The following is a 21390-nucleotide window of genomic DNA, read 5'->3' as shown; positions in this document are numbered from 1 at the left end:
CGCGTATTCAGTCAGTCTTAAACGCCATGCCATAAAAACACCACGCGACCGCTTCAGTGATCTATTATTAACGGACTAAAGGTACAGTCAAAAACGGAAGTTATTCAACTGGAAATAGTGAAGTAGTATTTATTTGTTTCAGACGCAGTTACTAATTACGTATGTATTTTTTATACCGCAATTATGGGATTATTATCGGCTATTGGAGACAAACAGTAATGTTTTTGTATCGTGACGCTATCGTTTTGTCACGCGGCAACATTTCCCCATTGACACTGTTATATTTTTCTAAAGAAAACATTTTTATCAACGCGCCAAGCTTGTTTATATTATATTTTGCGCTCGGCGCAATTCGCAAAACAAGTGGTTCCACAAAATATTCCATACGCTTCTATCGCGAGTGAGCGAGATAGCCGTCGTTTCGACGCCCTTACTTCGAATGTGGCTCGTGTCTGGCAGTATGTCTTTTAATGAAGACACCGCTGTGACGTCATTCATAGTACGTAGCTCTCAGATAGTAGTGTTGTAGCTCGCATCACAGCTTATCTCGGGGAAACTTGTGGATATAAGGCGATAAAGCCGTCGTGAGTTTACTGTACTGTCTGATATCACACTCGGCGAAGGCGTGTGCGCGGTATATCCCGTGAAGTGGGTCTTTCATTATTGCACTCATAACCTTTACGAGATAAGTAAATATTGCGATCGATTTATATCGACAGCCGTGTAACAAGTCGTTGTAGATCCGTTACTTGAAGAACACGCAACAAACATGGCCCTCTACAGGTACACGTTCAATTATTGTAGGGTCTCTTTTGATTTTTTGGGTGCATGCTTTCACGGTTTCCATCTATTTATAAAATTTGGTTATTGTTTATTATATTTTGTTTAATATGTTAGCAAAAAAATTACACTGGTGTTCAATCTCTTACTGATTTCAATAATAGTAGCTAGGAGTAGTTTGCGGAAGTTGTTGGTCACTTGGCAATGAACATTAATTGAATGTCTTTGAACTTGTCCTAGATTATGTAAATTAGAGTGGTGATGAAATTTGTTGAAATATTTTTTAGAAATGGTTTTAAAATGTACTTGCTTCGGCAGTACATACTATTTTACGAATCTATTGGATATTACTTGCATGATAATCCATTTGTTCTTGTGGTTCTTTCTTTACATTTTTAGATTAACAGTTAATACGTACTCGCGAAGCTTGTGCAGCTACATTTCTATTCCTAACATTCTTTTAGTTCAATGATCATTATCATAGTTTCAACAGTTCGGTTAATTTAAAAAATTCTAATTCCATGCATGTTTAGGTTTTTATAAATATTTTCATATTCTGATAATTTTAGGCAACTTTTTTACAATACTTAAAAATATTTTTTCGACTAATTATATAAATATTAAAGTATATAAATATTACTTATATTATCAAGTTTTAATTATATCCAACCGGTTTTGTTACAAGACCAGTGTAATGAGGTCATGTTATGTTTGCCTTGTTTTCTCTTAAGGCACAGAATCAGCGTCTCTGTTTTATAATTTTAAATTATTTATGAAAATTTTAATAAAACATAACTGATATTCATAACTTTTATCTTTATTATTTTCACAAAGAAACAATATCTGAACTTTTTTAAACAAATATTTACGTTTTTATTCAGTACGCTAATATCTCGATTATTTCAATATTAATTGATTACGAAAAAAATATTTTTTGTTTTTCGTTCATATGGACTGATAGCCGCAATGCGCACGCCCCTTCAGGAATAAATAGGTGAATAATTTAATGTCGTGTGCAATTGTTTTCTATAAGTACGCACCAGTAATGATAGTTACGTGTTGCAGCACAGCTGTGAGAGATACGCGACAGGTCTTCGCACTTATGATTCAGATTGTTGTTAGTTTTTGTATTATTATACGTATATTTGTTTGTGCAAGCGACATACACTTGTAAAAATTCGTTATCAAGATAAAAAGTAGTCCGTAGCCCTGAAGAATATTGTAGAATTTTCAGATTCGGACTAGTCATACCAAGCTTGTTAAAATAAAACAATTAATGAATACAGATTTGAATATTTTTGTGCGTGATAGTACTTCCTCATTTTGAACACATCAGCGTTTAATACTAGACGTGTTTTTGTTTTGAATTAAAACGGAGTGTTTGTTTCTACTTGTTATTGCAATATTTAGGTACGATGAGTTATCAAAATTATTGTTAAAAACAGTCGTAGTGTGCGGCAGTGTTTTTAAGTGTTTATTGTGAATTTAATGTGTTATCCTTTGTTTTTTTTTTAAATATTAATGAAATAAAAAAAAATATTTGTTATTAAGCCGCAATGATAGTGTTCTTGATTTATGACTCATGAATGAACTGTCATTGAACGCATGCAATATTTCTTCATTTATAAATTACGATAGAGCAGTGATGTAATCATTTATTATAACGTACCTATTTGTGGACGGTCTCTTCTATTATTTTATTTACATAGCTGTATAAGTGTAGTGTTCAAGTATGCACCCTTGATAATTATTAATGATGAAGTTTTAAAAATAATAACATTGGAAGCAATTTTCTCCGTTATTAAAATTAGCTGTTGTATAAAAATAATTATTTGAATTCCGAACTCGTATCTTTACTTAAAATATACAAAATTAGATAATATTCACCTACTAACCTGAAACTAGTTTCTAGATTACAACACAATTAATTTTTAAGCTAACATTCGTTACTTTTTACTTCTACGTAATTATATTTATTGATTATTTTTAAGATCTTAAAATTCTCTAGGTAAGTAATTCTTCAGAATGTGTAATCGCTAAGACAGGATGGCGAAACAAATGAATGAATAATAAATATTATTTTTAAGTTTTTTTTCAACTGAGACCGTTGTTCCTAATAAAGGCAAATGTCCGTCCTTTAATATACATCTTACCTCTAACATATTTCTAGAACTTTCACCATTCAAAACAGTTTTGACAGGAATGGTTCTGGTTAAAACGTCTTCATAATTACTTTTCGTCTTTTGGTTACTTAGTAGTTACATTTTTTTTCCACCGTAAACTTGGTTTTGTGACGGAATCGTCTTAGTCTATAGACTTCATAATATATTTTGGTCTTTAGAATGCGTCTTTTGGTCTTTTGTAATATACATCAACTGCTATTTCCACAGCTTGAAGAGCAACCTGCAGTACGCGACCCTGAAGACCCTTTCCCTGGTCTCCATCAGCGTTATGTCGCCACAGCAGACCGTGCAAGAGTTGTTCCGTAATGCGGACTGCGTGTGCTTCGACGTTGACTCCACTGTCATCCAGGATGAGGGCATCGATGAGCTCGCCAAGTTCTGCGGCAAGGGAGAAGAGGTTAAGAGGCTGTAAGTATTTTTTTTATTTTTCCGAATTCGAAGAGGTTTAGGTTTTAATGTGTTGTGAAGTAAATTGAATTTCAACTATGCTAAAAATACTTTATTAATGATTAGGTACTATACTATTTATGAGGACATTCGAATTTTTGAATTCAGAATTATCCTACCTATATTCTTAATTCAAGTAATTTTCTTTTATACTTTTTAAAAATGTTTGGTAAAAGATTTCTGTTATTATAATTTTAACAAAATACACCGGTTTTTGGTAACACACGATTACATCGTGCAATAAAATTTTCGGTTGGCTGTACGAATTGAATGGACAAGAGCCGAATCCAGTTTTTGGCATACGGCTTTTTGGTTGTTGTTAAACCGGTTTCGCGCAGGACATATTTAAAGGCAATAGGTATAATCTGAACAATGAACTGCAAATTATGAGCAGATGTGTTATTTGAATGTGTAATCATTCTGAAAATACTTTTTTGCTGGTGGTCGGATATAAAATATAGGCCAACGAAATTCATATGCTAAAATAATAAATTATACCAGTATCTTACAATAATTTTGCTGGTGATAGAATATATTTTACATTCGCCCGGATAGCGACCACTGTACACAAGATGTTAAAACCCGCCATAGTAGCCCACGTAAATGTGACGCGTTCCGGTATCAGCCTGCGTAGTTCCGGTTCCAACAGGCCGGCATAATGTGTCGAATGTCGAGGTGTAATCATCTCTCATCAGTCGACATCTTTTTGGACCCCATACTACTTACCATCAGGTGCAGTGGTAACTTTGCCGTGTACGTTAAAAAATAACTCTTTGTGTAGTTGCAAAATAAATATTTTTTTGGTTTATAATAATTGCTCGTTGACACAAAACATATGTATGCTTTAATGCAATCTCGATACTTGCGCAATACAAGTTTAATCTCAAGGCAATGCAAAATGTGCTGTATCAGCTGACCTTCTGTTTCAACAATGTTATGATACGGCTGAAACGCATTTGTGGCGCATTTAATTTGTTAAGGAAGTGTTTTGTATAAAATTAATATTATGACGCACAACTGACAGTTTATAAATATTTTGAATTTCGCATATATTTGCTATGGTAACGCAATGGTATGACTAAAATACGAATTAATTCTTATTGCTTGACTATTTCTTAAGTTATAATTATAATATTCGCTATGAATAGAATGGGCGGTCGCATCGCTCACCATCAGACGAACGGCAAGCTCGTCTCGTCATTCAAAGCAATAAAAAAACTTACTTCGAATCGAAATGGAAATTGATGACATAATGACGAAGTTGAATTTAAATTTAAAACCTTTGAAATTTATGAAATCCGTCACATTCTGAGTATATAAACTTAATACGATGGATCTAGATTTTAACGTATCGTCTAGAAACGTCACTCAGAAAGACTAGTTATTTAGGAAGCTATTATGCCCGTGATAATGTTTATGTATGACTTAATATCAGTTATGATAACGGATAATCATGTAGTATCAATTGTCAATGATATGGAACCGGAATTGTAAGGTTTTTGACGAGTATGTGTATAACCGAGCAATGGAGTGTAGTATTCTGTTTGAGAATTTTAGAGTTCCAACGATTTAACTTACAACTTCTTTGTAAATTATCGCTTGCTTTAACTGTGATGGAAAACATCGTGAGTAAACCTGCATACCTGAGAAGTTCTCTATAGGAATTTTGGGGGTGTGTGAATTCTACCAACCCGCAATAGTCCAGCGTGGTGGACTAAGACTTAATCTCTCTTAATAGTGGGCCAGTCCCGTATCCAACAATGGGGCTGTATATCATACAAGACTGATATTGATATATGATATATTTATTATTAAATTACAACCAAATAGGTTTTGAAATTTGATAAAATTAACATGGCTGGTAATATTTCCGATAATTTTTATAGTATCTTTAATATAGTTAACGTGATACATAACAAAGAAGCCATAGTTTATACCAAGCAAACTTTAAACCATCACAGACAACAATCAGACAATATTTATCTTTTGAAAAAAATTACCCATTGAGACATACACGATAAAAACCTTGAAACGAAACACGTGTTTAGGCGGCTGCAATTCTGCAGCATCATCATGTACTGCAATTATGTATAGTTATTGCTATATAACTTTTCATGAACCGTGTCGTGATTACCTCTTATCTCTTGTTTTATTGTGTCTCGCACCCATCGCAACGTCGTGTGATTCATAAATCAAAAGTTAATAAATTTTCGCCATGACTTGCGTGTCTTTATCGAATGTTTTAAATATGTCCGTATGGTTTTTAATATAAATATTGATGTTAGCGGTTTTTAATTTATCGATTATTTTTAGTTCAATATAGTCAGGCTCTATTCCATCTACGAGGGAAATCCGCCTTTTTGCAATTATAGTTTTTATCGAAAGACAGCATTTATAGCCGTATAGGTAAAGAGAGGATTTTTAACTCTTTTACCTATATGGCTATAAAACTGTCCTTTAATTAGAACGCTCGTAATTGCAAAAATACGGATATGCCCCCGTAGACGGAATTAGGCCCCGTGACTACATCATTATTTGGAGTTTGGTCTAAATTCAGATTTCTAAATCGTTTTTTGAATACTTTGTTTTTTTTTGTTGGTATTATTTCTATGGGATCCAGAAATCCAAATCAAATGTTTCTTTTTGTCTATAGTACGGCCGAGGCTATGGGCGGCAGCATGACGTTCCAGGAGGCGTTGAAGAAGCGGTTAGACATCATCAGGCCCAGCGTGTCGCAAGTCAGAGAATTCGTAGACAAATTCCCTATTCATCTTACACCTGGAATCTCGTAAGTAATATACCTTTGTTATAGTATATAGATTTCTACTACGTGTGTGTTGTTTGGGCATTGTTTCAAAAGGAATTTCACACTATTGGCTTAATAGTCAAACTTCAAATATTAGATCAATGATCATGATATCTATAAAATATCTGTAATGACCTTCCAGGTGGTCGTTCGCCAGTGCGAAGGGTCAATTTAACCGAATTCCTGCCGGCTTCTCTTTCGTTTATGTAAAATCTGATCATCATTAGAATCATTTCCAAACCTGGCCATGGGTCCGTATAACATGATTCCTGTCGACTTCGTTTCGTTTATGTAAAATCTAATCTTCATTAGAATGATTTCCAAACCGCATTAATGCATATTATTAGTACCTATATGTTGTGGGTTCCTTTTCGAAAATTTCATCCTTAGCCACTGATGACCATACAAACTGTTGCTAATTACTGTTACATAATATTGATTTATTTGATTCTTACCAAAGAAGAAACAACGTTATTGAGTCAATTCTAGTTAGAAATGACAAAACGTTTACAAAATAATGTAACTGATATACGAACAACACATTTCTAGTTTCCGCCGCTTCGTTGAAGTTATCGTTTGCTTTCTGACCCGCAACCGGCTCGCGTTATCCAGATTTTTTTTTAACATCGCGTGCGCAGTTGACCTTTGCTATTTATTTATTTACACGGTGTGGAGATGTGTTTGATTCGAATTTGACCTATTCTTCTATGGGTGTGTGTATATAGGTATATTATATTGTATTTCTACTTGATATTATCAAAAACTTTGATTTACATTTAAAAGACTGATGTATAGGTTTGTTCATAATCATCAAAAAATAATCTGTTGAAGAACTTCCTATTTTTAGGCTTGCAAAATTTTCTATTGCCTTCTTATTAATAGTCAGTTTCGAAGAATCACTTATTTCCGCATCATATTAATTAAATAATTATTTGCAGACAATTGGTGAAGGAGCTCCACGAGCGAGGCGTTGTAGTGTACTTAGTGTCTGGTGGCTTCAGGAGTCTAATAGAGCCTGTAGCCGAAAGGCTGAACATCCCACCTTCAAACATCTACGCTAATAGACTCAAATTCTACTTTAATGGTGAGTGCAATTGATTTTTTATTTTATTTATTTGATGAACATTTTAGTATGGCTGTATACGAGCATGTATTGATTGGTGATAATCATCTTTCGTCAATCGATACTGTATCTGGATGCTTGCTACTTGTAGGATATAGTTTATATCCGTCCAGATAGCAAACACCGTACACAACATCTTAAAACCCGCCATAGTGCCCCACGTGTGTCATGTTCCGGGATCAACCTGTGTATATCCAGTTCCAACAGGCCGGCATAATTATGTTGATTGCCGATTGTTATCGTCTCACTTCAGTCGACATTCTATTCGATCCTACTCTACTTACCGTCAGGTGCAGTCATAAGTCACGCGCTACCTTAAGTCCGCGGTCGCCCAAAAACAATAGCAGTATCATAAATAAATTTGATTTATTATCCGGTACTGTACCGCGGTCGTCACCGCGTCGTGTATCAAGATGTTAAGTCACATAATGCTCAGTGATTATAACGAATACTGAACTCGGCAATCAGTCTGACATAATGATATAATTATAAAACGAACGTGTGGAAGCATTTGATATTGATATTTATCGTCAAGTGGCATTTACATTCACTTCGATAAATATGCCTCTGGTATCTCAAGATGTTTGTGTTAATATGGCTTTTTACTGCGGTTTACCGTCTACCGACACTTTTGCATGATCTGTTCGCACCCATAGAACTAGTGACTTAAGTCAAAATTTATATATTTTCTGATTTTGTTATTAAAAACTACTTTCCAAAGCATGCTTTATAACGAGAAAAAGATAAAATATATAATAGGAACAGAGATTCTCAATTTCGTCGACCGCCCAATTCATTGCCTTCTATATTGTTTTTAAATCGTTTTATTCGTTCCCTAGAAATGGTCTTTTTTGAAGTCACCTTAGTTCTAAGGGTGCGTGTTGTAATCGTTAAAAGATTTCGATTACCGAAGAGCACGCCTTTTTAGATGATGGAGACGATTACGAATATTTAAAAAACATTTTCACCTCAAAGCACTTCTGAAATAACCTTGATTTTCGCATTAGGTCTGATGACAGTAAGAAATTTACCATCAAGTTTTTTAAGTAAAAAATAATTTGCTTACAAGTTTACATACCCGGCTTAATATGTTTGCTATTGACGTCAATTTATAATAAAATATCGAATATCGATAATTCTATTTTCCTTACTGGCTTTATAAACATATTATCGATAAGTGAATTATACACTGATAGCATTAAAGGATTCGCAATCTTTGGTAGATTAAAGTGATTTAAGCATTCCATATAGATAATATTGTTATGAACAATTGTGTAAATATAATTGATCTTTCTATTTGACAATGTCTTGTTTAGTGTTGCTCGTTTCTAAGAAAATTAAATTCGTATTTATGGCTTCATGTATCGACCATGCCTTATATTTTATTTTTATTGGGGAACTGCCGTGGTTATCACCCGGGGTACCCCGCTAATGGTGTACTGGCGATTCCCCGGCTTAGCAACCACGGCAGCCCCATGATGAGTTGGTAGGCCGTACCGCTATCACTGGAGGTTCGGTAGTCTCCAGCTAGGCGGTCTTAGGGCGCGGGAGGAAGAAGGGAGGGGATAGAGGGAAGGAAGAGAAGGGGAAGGAACAGGAGTTTTTAGGATGGTTGGAAGGAAGGGAAGGGAAATGTTCACGAACCCTTAGACAGACCTAAATGTGAACTTAGCAACCAAGAGGGGCATACGCACGAGCTGTGCGCCTAGGGCCGCGGCAAATGTTCCTCCGTGCATGGGCGTGCATTTGGTGTGGAGACCAAGCGCACACGAATTGCCTCGGGGGGGGCATGCTTTATATTAGGAGACGTAAATTCGCGATCCGTTTTCGATTTTTTATGTTTTTTTTTTTTATATGAAAGGCGATACGAGTTTGCCCTGATGGTAAGCTATACGACCGCCCATAAACAGTAGAAACACCATCCAACACCTTGAATAACAAAGTATTGTTTGGTTTTCCACTGAACTCGCTATTCTGAAGCATGAGATGTTAAGTCTTATTATGACCAGTAGTTACACGATTACTGTAGTTGATTGATCGAATGGTGCCGAGTCTCACTTTGTATTGTCAAATACAGTGTGTAATATACCTGGTATTTAATATACTGAATAGAACAACTAAGCGTCCATTTCGTCTTTTTATAGAGTATATTTCGTAAAGTTCATTTTATTGTAATAGGTATCTTTCAAAATACTAATATAGTAAAACCTTTTGGACCTAATAATCTATTATTTTTGTATTATTTTACAAGCCTTATTATAATATATAATAACTAGCTTTTGCTCGCGGCTCCGCCCGCGTTATAAAGTTTTTCAGGCTAAAGTTTTCCATTATAAAAGTAGTAGTTTCCCGGGAGCCTATGTTCTTCCCAGGGTTTCAATCTGTCTCCATACCAAATTTCATCTTAATACGTTGGGTAGTTTTTGAGTTTAAGACGTTGAGGCAGACGGATGCAGCGGTGGACTTTGTTTTATAATATATTTTTTTAGAACTTTTAAGAGGAACAATCCCGTCATACATCATTGTTGCATAACTTTAACCGTTTACGCAGCGCACGCAACGGAAGCTCTCAAAACTAATAAATTGTCCCCGTTTTTGCAACATGTTTCATTACTGCTCCGGTCCTATTGGTCATAGCGTGACGATATATAGCTTATAGCACTCCACGAACAAAGGGCTATCCAACACAAAAATAATTTTTCAGTTCGAACCGATAGTTCCTGAGATTAGCCATTACTGCTCCGCTCCTATTGGTAATAGCGTGATGATATATAGCCTATAGCACTCCAGAAACAAAGGGCTATTCAACACAAAAAGAATTTTTCAATTCGAACTGGTAGTTCCTGAGATTAGCCATTACTGCTCCGCTCCTATTGGTCATAGCGTGATGATATATAACTTAGAGCACTCTACAAACAAAGGGCTATTCAACACAAAAATAATTTTTCAGTTCGAATCGGTAGTTCCTGAGATTAGCCATTACTGCTCCGCTCCTATTGGGTATAGCGTGATGATATATAGCCTATAGCACTCCACGAACAAAGGGCTATCCAACGCAAAAATAATTTTTCAGTTTGGACCGGTAGTTCCTGAGATCAGCCATTACTGCTCCGCTCCTATTGGGTATAGCGTGATGATATATAGCCTATAGCACTCCACGAACAAAGGGCTATTCAACGCAAAAAGAATTTTTCAGTTTGGACTGGTAGTTCCTGAGATTAGCGCGTTCAAACAAACAAACAAACAAACAAACAAACTCTTCAGCTTTATATAATAGTATAGATATATAAAATATATAATATATAATAATATAATAATAATATCAGCCCTGTATTATATTATATTGTCCCACTGTTGGCCACGGGCCTCCTCTACTACTAAGAGGGATTATGCCTTAGTCCATCATGCTGACCTAGTGCGGATTGGTAGACTTCACTCACCCTCAAAATTCCTATAAAGAACGTCTCAGGTATACAGGTTTCCTCACGAAGTTTTCCTTCACTGTTAAAGCAAGCGATAATTCACCCATAATTTTAGAAAACTCAGAGGTGTGTGCCCTTGGGTTTTGAACCTGCGGACATTCGTCTCTGCAGTCCGTTCCACACCCAACTAGGCTATCGCCGCTTTTTTAGCCTTATTAGAGTATCAAAATAAATCTTCATCTAAAGCAATCTCCAAGCAACATTTCACGTACCCTTGTTTTTTTATTGAGTTTATCATAAGACTGACGCATGTGGCGAGTACAGAAATTGTGTCGACGCGATCCCCCCTTCCCCCCGGGAATTGGGTCGCGGTTATCGTATCACTGTTGTTCTGTACTTCTGATTGTGCACTCAACTGTATGATGTTTCAAGTGCTTAAGGCCCCTATACAAACGTTACTTAACTAAATACGGAGAAATGATATGATAAGTCTGTTTCTTAGTGCTTTCATCATGGCAGTCTTCGTAGTGTGTAAGCAATAGGGCGTTGCGATTGGCTCATATTGAGATACAGCTTTGGTTTTTTATATGGGCATGACATAGTGACCACTGCACCTGATGGTAAGTGGAGTACGCCCTGATAGAATGACGACTGACGAGAGATGATTACCCCTCGATAGTCGACACAATTATGCCGGCCTGTTGGAACCAGATATATACAGGATACACTTACGTGGGCCACTATGGCGGGTTTTAATTCCTTGTGTACGGTGGTCGCTATCCGAGCGGATATAAAATATATCCTACCACCAGAAACCTTCTACATCAGTTGGCTGTTAGATAAACATACACACTGGCACACTGTGCGTCTTTATCGTATTGTTTTTGAATACCGGTGTCTGTTTGTGTGTAGTGGTATTAGCTTATTTTTTTTATTTAAAATTTTTTAATAGGATGTCGCACGTTTTTGGTCTTTCGGTGTTACAGAGTAAAGTCTAATTGTTTTTATTGGTATATCCTTACTCTTTAAGTTTTTTAATACTGTCCAAAACGTTGTCAGTTATTTCATTGGGTTTGTTTAAAGTTTCTATTGCGGTAACGTTTATTTTAGAGTTAAGTTAAGAATTAAAAGATTTTTTTTTATATCTTTTTTATACAATTATTTGGCAACCCTATGGAGACAATCAATAGAAATCGGGACATATCAAGTATTGTCGATGAGGAAAATGAACGTAATTTTCCTTGAATGCTTGTGATTTCCTATTGCCAACATTATCGTTTCTATTTGTAAATATTTACCTTACTCAGCTTTTATGTACAAATACTTACCTCAAGATTAAGTGGTTGTTTTCGCATCTACTCAATTAATAAAGTAAATTCAATACTTGTATGATGAAAATAAATACAAAACTGTTTATAAGTGGTAACACGCACAGTATGATATCACGACTTGTAACTTTATGACGCTTTCTAAATTGTAGATTTAATGAAGTTGTTTAAAACGTAAAGGATCATTCTGTGTATATCCGTTTCCAACAGGCCGGCATAATTCTATCGATTGTCGAGGGGTAATCATCTCTCGTCAGTCGACATTCTATTGGACCACACTCTACTTACCATCAGGTGCAGTGGGGTCACTGCTGTGCCCGCATAAAAAAAGTATAAAAAATTTTAGTACATGGCATTCACACGATTACATCTACTATAGTATTATATATATTTGAAGGTTATAAATCAGCATAAACAGGGCCATTTTGACATAGTTTTACTAAATGAGACCACTACTTATCTTGTTGAAAATAAAATATCACTACAATAAGTTACTCAAATCGTAGAAGTCAATTAAAAAAGTCTGAGTTGAGGACAAAATAAATATCAATAAAAAGTAATTTTACACGCCCTGATGCCACTACTACTTTACTAAAAGAATTTGTCACAGTGGCAACAACACTGTCAGCCAGGAATACGCACACTTTATAATGGTACTAAACTACATAATGATCAAAAAATCAGAAAAATGTAACTGCGATTTCTGGTGGAAATATTCTTTATTCTTTGATGATTTTTGGTACAATGTTAGCAGAGGTAAGGTCAAGAACGTGGTTTCATTTATTAACTCAACGTTAGAATAACCTGGCAGCCGGTACCACTTTTATTGCTTGCGAAACTCAAATGACAATTGAGTAGTGTGAATAGGAGGAAGTGTCAATCTTTATTGAACAGTTGACGAGGTAACGTTTAGTACGAAGTACCGGTATTCTTACAGTGGTCAATAAATCTATACTTCTATACTATTATATAAAGCTGAAGAGTTTGTTTGTTTGTTTGTTTGTTTGAACGCGCTAATCTCAGGAACTACCGGTCCAAACTGAAAAATTCTTTTTGCGTTGGATAGCTCTATGTTCGTGGAGTGCTATAAGCTATATATCATCACGCTATACCCAATAGGAGCGGAGCAGTAATGCCTAATCTCAGGAACTACCGGTCCGAACTGAAAAATTCTTTTTGCGTTGGATAGCCCTATGTTCGTGGAGTGCTATAGGCTATATATCATCACGCTATACCCAATAGGAGCGGAGCAGTAATGCCTAATCTCAGGAACTACCGGTCCGAACTGAAAAATTCTTTTTGCGTTGGATAGCCCTTTGTTCGTGGAGTGCTATAGGCTATATATCATCACGCTATACCCAATAGGAGCGGAGCAGTAATGGCTAATCTCAGGAACTACCGGTCCAAACTGAAAAATTCTTTTTGCGTTGGATAGCCCTATGTTCGTGGAGTGCTATAGGCTATATATCATCACGCTATACCCAATAGGAGCGGAGCAGTAATGCCTAATCTCAGGAACTACCGGTTCGAACTAAAAAATTCATTTTGTATTGGATAGCCCTTTGTTCGTGAAGTGCTATAGGCTATATATCATCACGCTATGACCAATAGGAGCAGAGCAGTAATGGCTAATCTCAGAAACTAGGAGTTTGAACTGAATAATTCTTTTTGTGTTGGATAGCCCTTTGTTCCTGGAATGCTATAGGCTATATATATCATCACGCTATGCCCAATAGGAGCGGAGCAGTAATCGCTAATCTCAGGAACTACCGGTTCGAACTGAAAAAAATATTTTTTGTGTTGGATAGCCCTTTGTTCCTGGAGTGCTATAGGTTATATATCGTCACGCTATGACCAATAGGAGCGGAGCAGTAATGAAACATGATGCAAAAACGGGGACAATTTATTAGTTTTGAGAGCTTCTGTTGCGTGCGCTGCGTAAACGGTTAAAGTTATGCAACAATAATGTATGACGGGATTGTTCCTCTTAAAAGTTCTACAAAATTATATCATAAAACAAAGTCCCCGCTGCATCGGTCTGCCCGAACGTGTTAAACTCAAAAACTACCCAACGTATTAGGATAAAATTTGGTATGGAGACAGTTTGAGACCCTGGGAAGAACATAGGCTCCCGGGAAAATATATAGCGTGACTTTTATAACGGAAAACTTTAGCCCGAAAAACTTTATAACGCGTGCGGAGCCGCGGGCAAAAGCTAATAAAATATAAAATATTAATGCTCAATGGAGTTAAGAGCAGGACATTTAGACGGAACATTTATTTATGTAGATAACATTTAGAAACCAGAAATACAATCATGTTAAAGATTATGCGGCTATAGCCTAGTTGGTTGTGGAACGGACTGCCGAGACAAATGTCAGCAGGTTCAAAATCCAACGGCACACACCTCGTGAGTTTTCTATAATCATGTGTGTATTCTTTGTGAATTATCGCTTGCTTTAACGGTGAAGGAAAACATCGTGAGGAAACCTGCACACCTGAGAAGTTCTGTATAGGAATTTCGACGGTGTGTGAAGTCTACCAATCCGCACTAGGCCAGCATGGTGGACTAAGGCCTAATCCCTCTCAGTAGTAGAGGAGGCCCGTGTCCAACAGTGGGACAGTACATAATACAGGGCTGATAATATTATTATTAAAAGATTATGGTCGATATGAGGTAATAAACCGATCAGTGTTACATCTCAGTCCGCGATGCGTGTAGAACTAAGGCGTCGAACTCTACACGTACGACATAAATGATTGTCTTAACCTTTTGACACTGTTTTTATAAATAAACGATACCCCACGCGGACTTAATATACACCCTCATTAAGTTAATAATATTTTGTTATTATTGGACGGAGAGCATGACGTAAACTGCTCACGGTCTCCGATCAGTGTTGAAGTCAAATGTCTCGAGAAATGTCGAAGTTTGTTTTGGTTATATGTGGGCGTGTTATTAACGTGATTTTTTTGTGCTATATATTTTTTATGACTGGCAACTTTCTTTTTAAAAAGTAAATGGTTTTGGGTGTTCTTTTTTTTGTTTGTTGCCGGGAATTCCCGCTTGATTATGTCAATTACCAATGATCCCGATATGTGTTTCCGTGTTATATATTTTTTTATATATTACGTAGTTATAAATTGCTGGCTCACTATTGCTAGTTTATATTTAATGTGCAAATTGAATTATATACTATATCATATATGTTGGTCCTGCACCTGATCACTTTCCGGGCATGTCGGATTACGGTCCCAACAGACTATGAAAGTGAAGGAACGGAGTGTGTGTGCGCAATAAACAGTGCAGCTGTGCATTGCGCACACACTTGTGCACTATAATATCTCCTTCATACTTGGTTGAGATTGGCCGCTTGGCCGAAATTCGTTTAGGAAGAAATCATATATCTCACTTGATTCTAAGTATTTTTCGATGAAAATTTCCAATAATCCCGAAAGATAAATAAAGGGAGAACTATAAATGCCTTTAAAATTTTAACCAACATGAAAGTTATTAATCTATTTTGCAACATAAGTAAAAATGAACATCTCGGAACAGTGACAGCGATATAAAGATCGGTCTAATTCATTGTTATAATATCTCATTTCTGATTTAAATCATTGTTTCATATAATTAATAGTCCAATTAGTATAATTTTAATGTTATCACGCAAAATTTAAGTGAAAATTACGTACAACGGTCACACTTATTATTTGCCGCTCGAAATCCAGCATACATTTAAATACCGCATGATTATAAAGTATTGCGTAAATTGAGATAATTTATACGTAATTTCAAAGTAACTATCACTTACATAACATAATGAAGTAGGTATTTGATTGCATACGTTATTAACAATTGTTTTAGCAATAGCGATGAACTGTGATCATTAATTGTTCACGTGACAAATGTTTGGCAAATATCAGTTGGATCGGAATATACGCTCTTCGGTTTGAGGAAAATTAGGTATGCTAGATCAATTTCGGACCATGTTGTATTTGTTCAAACTTCGTTTAGTAATTTAAATTAAACTATTTTAGGGATTTTATCGCGGTTTTAATATTTATCCCCCCCCCTTCTTTGGGAGAAAAGTAAAATATTAAAACCGCGATAAAATACGTAAAATAGTTTGAAATTAATGTCCAACATTCGCGTAAACATAAGAAATCGTATGTTTAGTAAATTTCTGGTCTAAGTGTTTTTAGTCAAGAAGGAATTTTATTGATCTAGTAAGCATAAAATTTAAATCTTTATGTCGTAAATTAAGAAATAAATCCCCTTGAAAATAATACTTATTAATTTTTACCTACAAATTAATAAAATATTTTTTTTATATAAGCTATTTATTTATAGATATTTAAAATTAATCCGTGATTTACATAAATTGAAAATACATTTAGCATGAATAATAAATAATAATAATAAGGGCCTAATCCCTCTCAGTAGTAGAGGAGGCTTGTGCTCAGCAGTGGGCAAATATATAATACAGGGCTGATATTATTCTTTTTTTATGAATAATAAAATCTGTCCATTGGTACGTAAATAAAAATGGTACGAGTCGTGTTATCTGCCATGTGTTGGTCGCGTGCACGTTGCCGGCAACGCGGCTCGCTGTTGCATCACGGGTGAACAGATAGAGGGGAGACAGAGCGATTGGAGCTGGAATGTTTTGATGAGTAAATTTGACATAGATATTGCAAAGGCAGCATCTATTAGGAGGCAATTTGTCAAAATTATGATCTATGAATTTTACATTAAATAAAATATATGTTGGAATACTGCTTGAAAGTTTAAGTTGAGTTGTTAAAAATGCAGTTACTCTGTCTTTAAGCACACTTATAATAATAATATCAGCTCTGTATTATATACTGGTCTACTGCTGGGCGCGGACCTCCTCTACTACTGAGCGGGATTAGGCCTTAGTCCACAACACTGGCCTAGGGCGAATTGGTATACTATAGAGAACTTCTCAGGTATATAGGTTTCCTCACGATATTTTCCTTCACCGTTAAAGCAAGCGATAATTCACAAAAAATACACATATAATAGAAAAGTCAGAGGTGTGTGCCCTAGGGATTTGAAACTGTAGCCATTCGTCTCGGCAGTCCGTTCCACACCCAACCAGGCTGTCGGCGCTATAAGCACATAGCGTTTGTACTTAAACTTAGATATTAGATTCCATTTGCCAATAACAGCAAACATCAAATCACACGAACTTCAGTGCGTTTAAAATTGCACACGACAAATAATTTCCAGTAATAAAAATGAGCCATAAACACGTTGTTATTGCAAGTCAGGTTCATAGACATCTATTGGCAATGGCAATAGACCGATAGCGCATGTCCTCGCGCACTCGAGTACGTAACAAACAATACCACATATCAACCACAGCCGAAGGTTGTGATACAGAGATAAGATGATAAAGTTATGTGAAATTGAGCTGTGTGGTTACTGAAGTTACTTCTGTTTGAACGCGAATTGGTTTGACAGGAGACTTAGATCGAAAAATTAATGCAATTTTGATTTTTAATTGGCCTAACAGGAGACTTTAAAAAAAATGCTGTTTTGACTTTTAATTGGCCTAACAGGAGACTAAAAAAAAAATGCAGTTTTGATTTTTAATTGGCCTAACAGGAGACTTTAAAAAAAAATGCAGTTTTGATTTTTAATTGGCCTAACAGGAGACATTAAAAAAATGCAGTTTTAGATTTTGTTGTGGTTTGCTTAAGGTATATTTAGGATGTGATATATAGGACCTTTTTGTGTTATAGGGTGCAAACGAGCATACGGTTCACCTATTGCTAAGTGATCACTGTCGCCCATGAACATCTGCAATACCAGAGGGCTTAGAGATGCGTTGCCCGACATAGCACTTTTTATAGACAACTTCTTCCTTCCCATAACGCCTATGTATTTTCTTTAAAGATAGGTTAACACAGTGCTAACTCTTTAAGTATATGTTGGGGGTCGTTCAAGTATTACGTAACGCAATTTGGAGGGGGAGGGGGTCTTGTAAAACGTTACGATGCGTTACAGGCGCGGGAGGGGGGGGTTCGAACAACGGTTTGTAACATTGGATTTTTTATTTTAAAACAATAACAAAGGTATTTTAGCGATCTTCCGGTACTTTGCGAAAATATTGTAATTTTAGAGTTACATAACTTTTTAAAGAGGGGCGGGGGCGTTCAAAAATTGCGTTACATAATACTTGAACGGCTCCTTAGAGGTATTTTCGCTAACTATAAGGCAAACTTATTTTCCCCGTTGTTTCCAATGAATATAATGTTTTGTAGATGATAAAGGCTTGTTTGTCATTTTTTATCATCGTTGCCCTTTATTAAGGCGTTTATGTATGTATGTACATGTAACGTGTTTACGAACTTTTTTTATATTTGCAATTAGGATTAAATAATATACTTTAAAGATACCGAGGAAGGCGAAATGTTTTTAAAAGGATAGTCGTTATCTTGTTGACAAGAAAGAAGTGTGGCCGCGTAGGCGTTGTCTCTTTATCGAATCTAGTTTGTCATAAATAACTTCTTCGCAACAACAGAATCAAGGAAATCATTATGTTCACTCGTGTTTGCAATCGGAATATATTTCTGGTTAATGGGAAACCCAGATAAACAGTACGTGAGAACACAAAATAATGTTTATCAATTAATTATATATGATATAATTTTATGGATAATTGTGTTAAAAAAATGTATAGGTAACGATACTGGAAACAGTTTATTGCGTTCATGATGAAAGTAACGATTCATAAGTAGCATAAGTAAAAAAAAAACTTTTTTGGACAATTTTATTTTATATTGTTATTTTATGCAAGGTATTTGTCGTAGTTGGTTCTCTCGTATATCGTCCAAGCTTATTAATTGATTGAGATATTTTTAATGCGCTGCTTGTGTCTAAGTTATCGTATGAATAAATCAATGACACTTTATTACAATAAAGTGCCCTTCATTCTTTGATTTATTCATGTATGGTGTTCACATCACAAACAGAAAAAAAAAACAAATGTGATTTTATGAAAATACATGCAACATTAGACCGTGTTACCGCTAAATTCAATCCCTTTCAGACAACCAGCACTAATTATAATATTGTCACTGGATAGGTTAGGTTAGAACATATTAAGATATCCCGGGGCCGTCTCATATGCGCCGAAGGCCACCGCGGCTTTTGGTCGGTATGCCGGTGTATACACATGTGTTGGGGACTCGGCTCAATGCTCGTACAGACTATGCTATACTCCTGAGCGTAGACATTGGGTTGTAAGACCGGTGAAACCTATAAAACCGTTCCACTCAACCCTGCAGTGGAGGTAGCGGGAACAAGGTTTTTACCGCGTAAAAATAAGTAGACTATATACGTACATGTTTAGTTAAATATTTTATTGTAAATAGAATGTAAGCATCAACAACAAAGTTCATACGGTGTAATATCTATAAGACTTACATTTATGTTTTTTGTATATAATAAAAAAAAAATAGGCTAATTATAATTAACTAAATATGCATTAAAGTACGGAGGTATACATGACAATTGTCAAGAAATAAATAAAAAAAAAAATTAACTTCTTTGTAATAGTAAAATAAAAAAATAAATTGAACTCTACATTTCTAATCCCATTCTTTCCTTCGTTGCAGGCGATTACGCGGGATTCGACGAGAACGAGCCCACATCCCGGTCGGGTGGTAAGGGGCTGGTGGTGAGGCGGCTGAAGGAGCAGCTCGGGTACCAGCGGCTGGTCATCATCGGAGACGGCGCCACCGACGCCGAGGCGAGCCCGCCCGCTGACGGATTCATTGGTAGGCTCTTAATATAAATTTGCCATACGAATATGGAGCTTAAATTGTATCGTATAAATAACTTTGAAGTTAGTGAAATTACTTTTTAAAATTTATTTGTACAGGTTCACGTAATTTTTGCTAATTTTCGGCTATTCATTTTTGTCTGTCTGTATTTTTGTACACGCATCACGCAAAACTACTGAATTGAATTGAATCCAGTGTTCACCAATGTATTGCTAGAGGTCTAACTTAAAATATAAGCTCCATTTTATCGCGTGAAAATAAAAGAGGGATTTTTGTCCTATAAAAACTTTTAACCGCTTGCGGAGCCGCCAGCAAAATCGTTTTTCAAATAAAAAAACTAACAAATATTGTCTGTGGTTTCAGGTTTTGGAGGTAACGTAGTGCGCGACGAAGTAAAAAAGAGAGCTAGCTGGTACGTGACCGACTTTCAAGAGTTGATAAACTCACTAACCATACAAGTGGCCAAGTGAAAACACGCCCCGTGTTAGAAAAAATTACACGTATTATGTTGAGAAACGGTTGTCTATGGACGGGCACACGGCTACAGATCATAAAATCCATAGACCGCTGCACCATAGAGCACACGTCAGTTGTTATTTTACGGCGCGGACTCACTGTGTTTTCGCCATTGACGTTAAAAATAGCTGTGCTATATTTTATATATTTAATCCAAACTCCAAAATATTTTTATAGATATTTGTCACCGTTTACGTCCATGGAACAATGTTTTTATATCCTTAAGGAATGACTTGTAAATTTTGATTTTTTAAATGAAAATTTATATATATATTTATCTTTAGAAATCACAATCTGTGATCGTTACTGCCATAGTTCCCCGCGCAGTTTGTAGAGTGCACGTGTATTTTGGATTGTGCATTTATTGTTATTTCGATATTGTGATGGTACTTTGAGTACAAAATTGACGTTCTACATAAAGTATTTGCGCGGACTAAGTCTGTGCTTCGTGTTGATTTTTATGTTGGTTTTAGTATATGTTATATAACTTAGGTTATTAGTTAATGTATAAGTTATATGTATGTTCATAGTTATAAGGAATTGTGGTCTAAAATTTATTAATATTTCATAATTTATTTTGTTCATTATTTGGAATTGTATGAAATTTTCATTATAAATGGAAAAATCCTCACGTCAAAAACGGCTGTGTACTTCTTATGAATAAGAAATAAATATATTTAAATAAGTTAAACATTCTTTTAATTACAATCCTAATAAATTTGATTTAAATTATTTTGCTTTTAAATACATCGCAAACTTAAAAAAATCAAGTTTAACCAATGACCAATAACTGAATATTAATTAAGGTATATTTAGCTGTCAAACTTATAACAGGAGGTCCTCTTATAATTAAAAAGGAGATAAATAGAGCTTCTTATTTACCAGCAAGCTTTTTATGCTACACCAAGTTTCATAAATTCAATAAAAATAAATATACAAATAAAACTATCCAAGTAAAAATACTTTG

At 35.5% G+C, this 21390-nt stretch overlaps 1 protein-coding gene across 3 annotated transcripts; it reads left to right on the top strand.

Annotated features, from left to right (window-relative positions):
* LOC115439828 (phosphoserine phosphatase) lies at nt 1–21114 on the top strand. 3 transcript variants are annotated; one of them, XM_030163842.2, is made up of 6 exons: nt 1–81; nt 3171–3371; nt 6064–6198; nt 7155–7300; nt 19740–19901; nt 20271–21114. In XM_030163842.2, the coding sequence occupies exons 2-6, from the start codon at nt 3232–3234 to the stop codon at nt 20375–20377; spliced, it is 690 nt and encodes a 229-aa protein (XP_030019702.1). In that variant the 5' UTR covers nt 1–81; nt 3171–3231; the 3' UTR covers nt 20378–21114. The 3 variants fall into 3 exon arrangements, with proteins under 3 accessions (XP_030019702.1, XP_030019701.1, XP_030019700.1); XM_030163841.2 differs by lacking the exon at nt 1–81 and adding an exon at nt 502–648; XM_030163840.2 differs by lacking the exon at nt 1–81 and adding an exon at nt 572–783.
* Nucleotides 21115–21390: the final 276 nt, after the last annotated feature.

Source organism: Manduca sexta, chromosome 14 (assembly GCF_014839805.1).
Source record: "Manduca sexta isolate Smith_Timp_Sample1 chromosome 14, JHU_Msex_v1.0, whole genome shotgun sequence".
In the NCBI taxonomy this organism is placed as follows: domain Eukaryota; kingdom Metazoa; phylum Arthropoda; class Insecta; order Lepidoptera; family Sphingidae; genus Manduca; species Manduca sexta.
The sequence above is the reverse complement of the archived record's forward strand: the minus strand, read 5'-3'. Positions and strand labels throughout refer to the sequence as shown.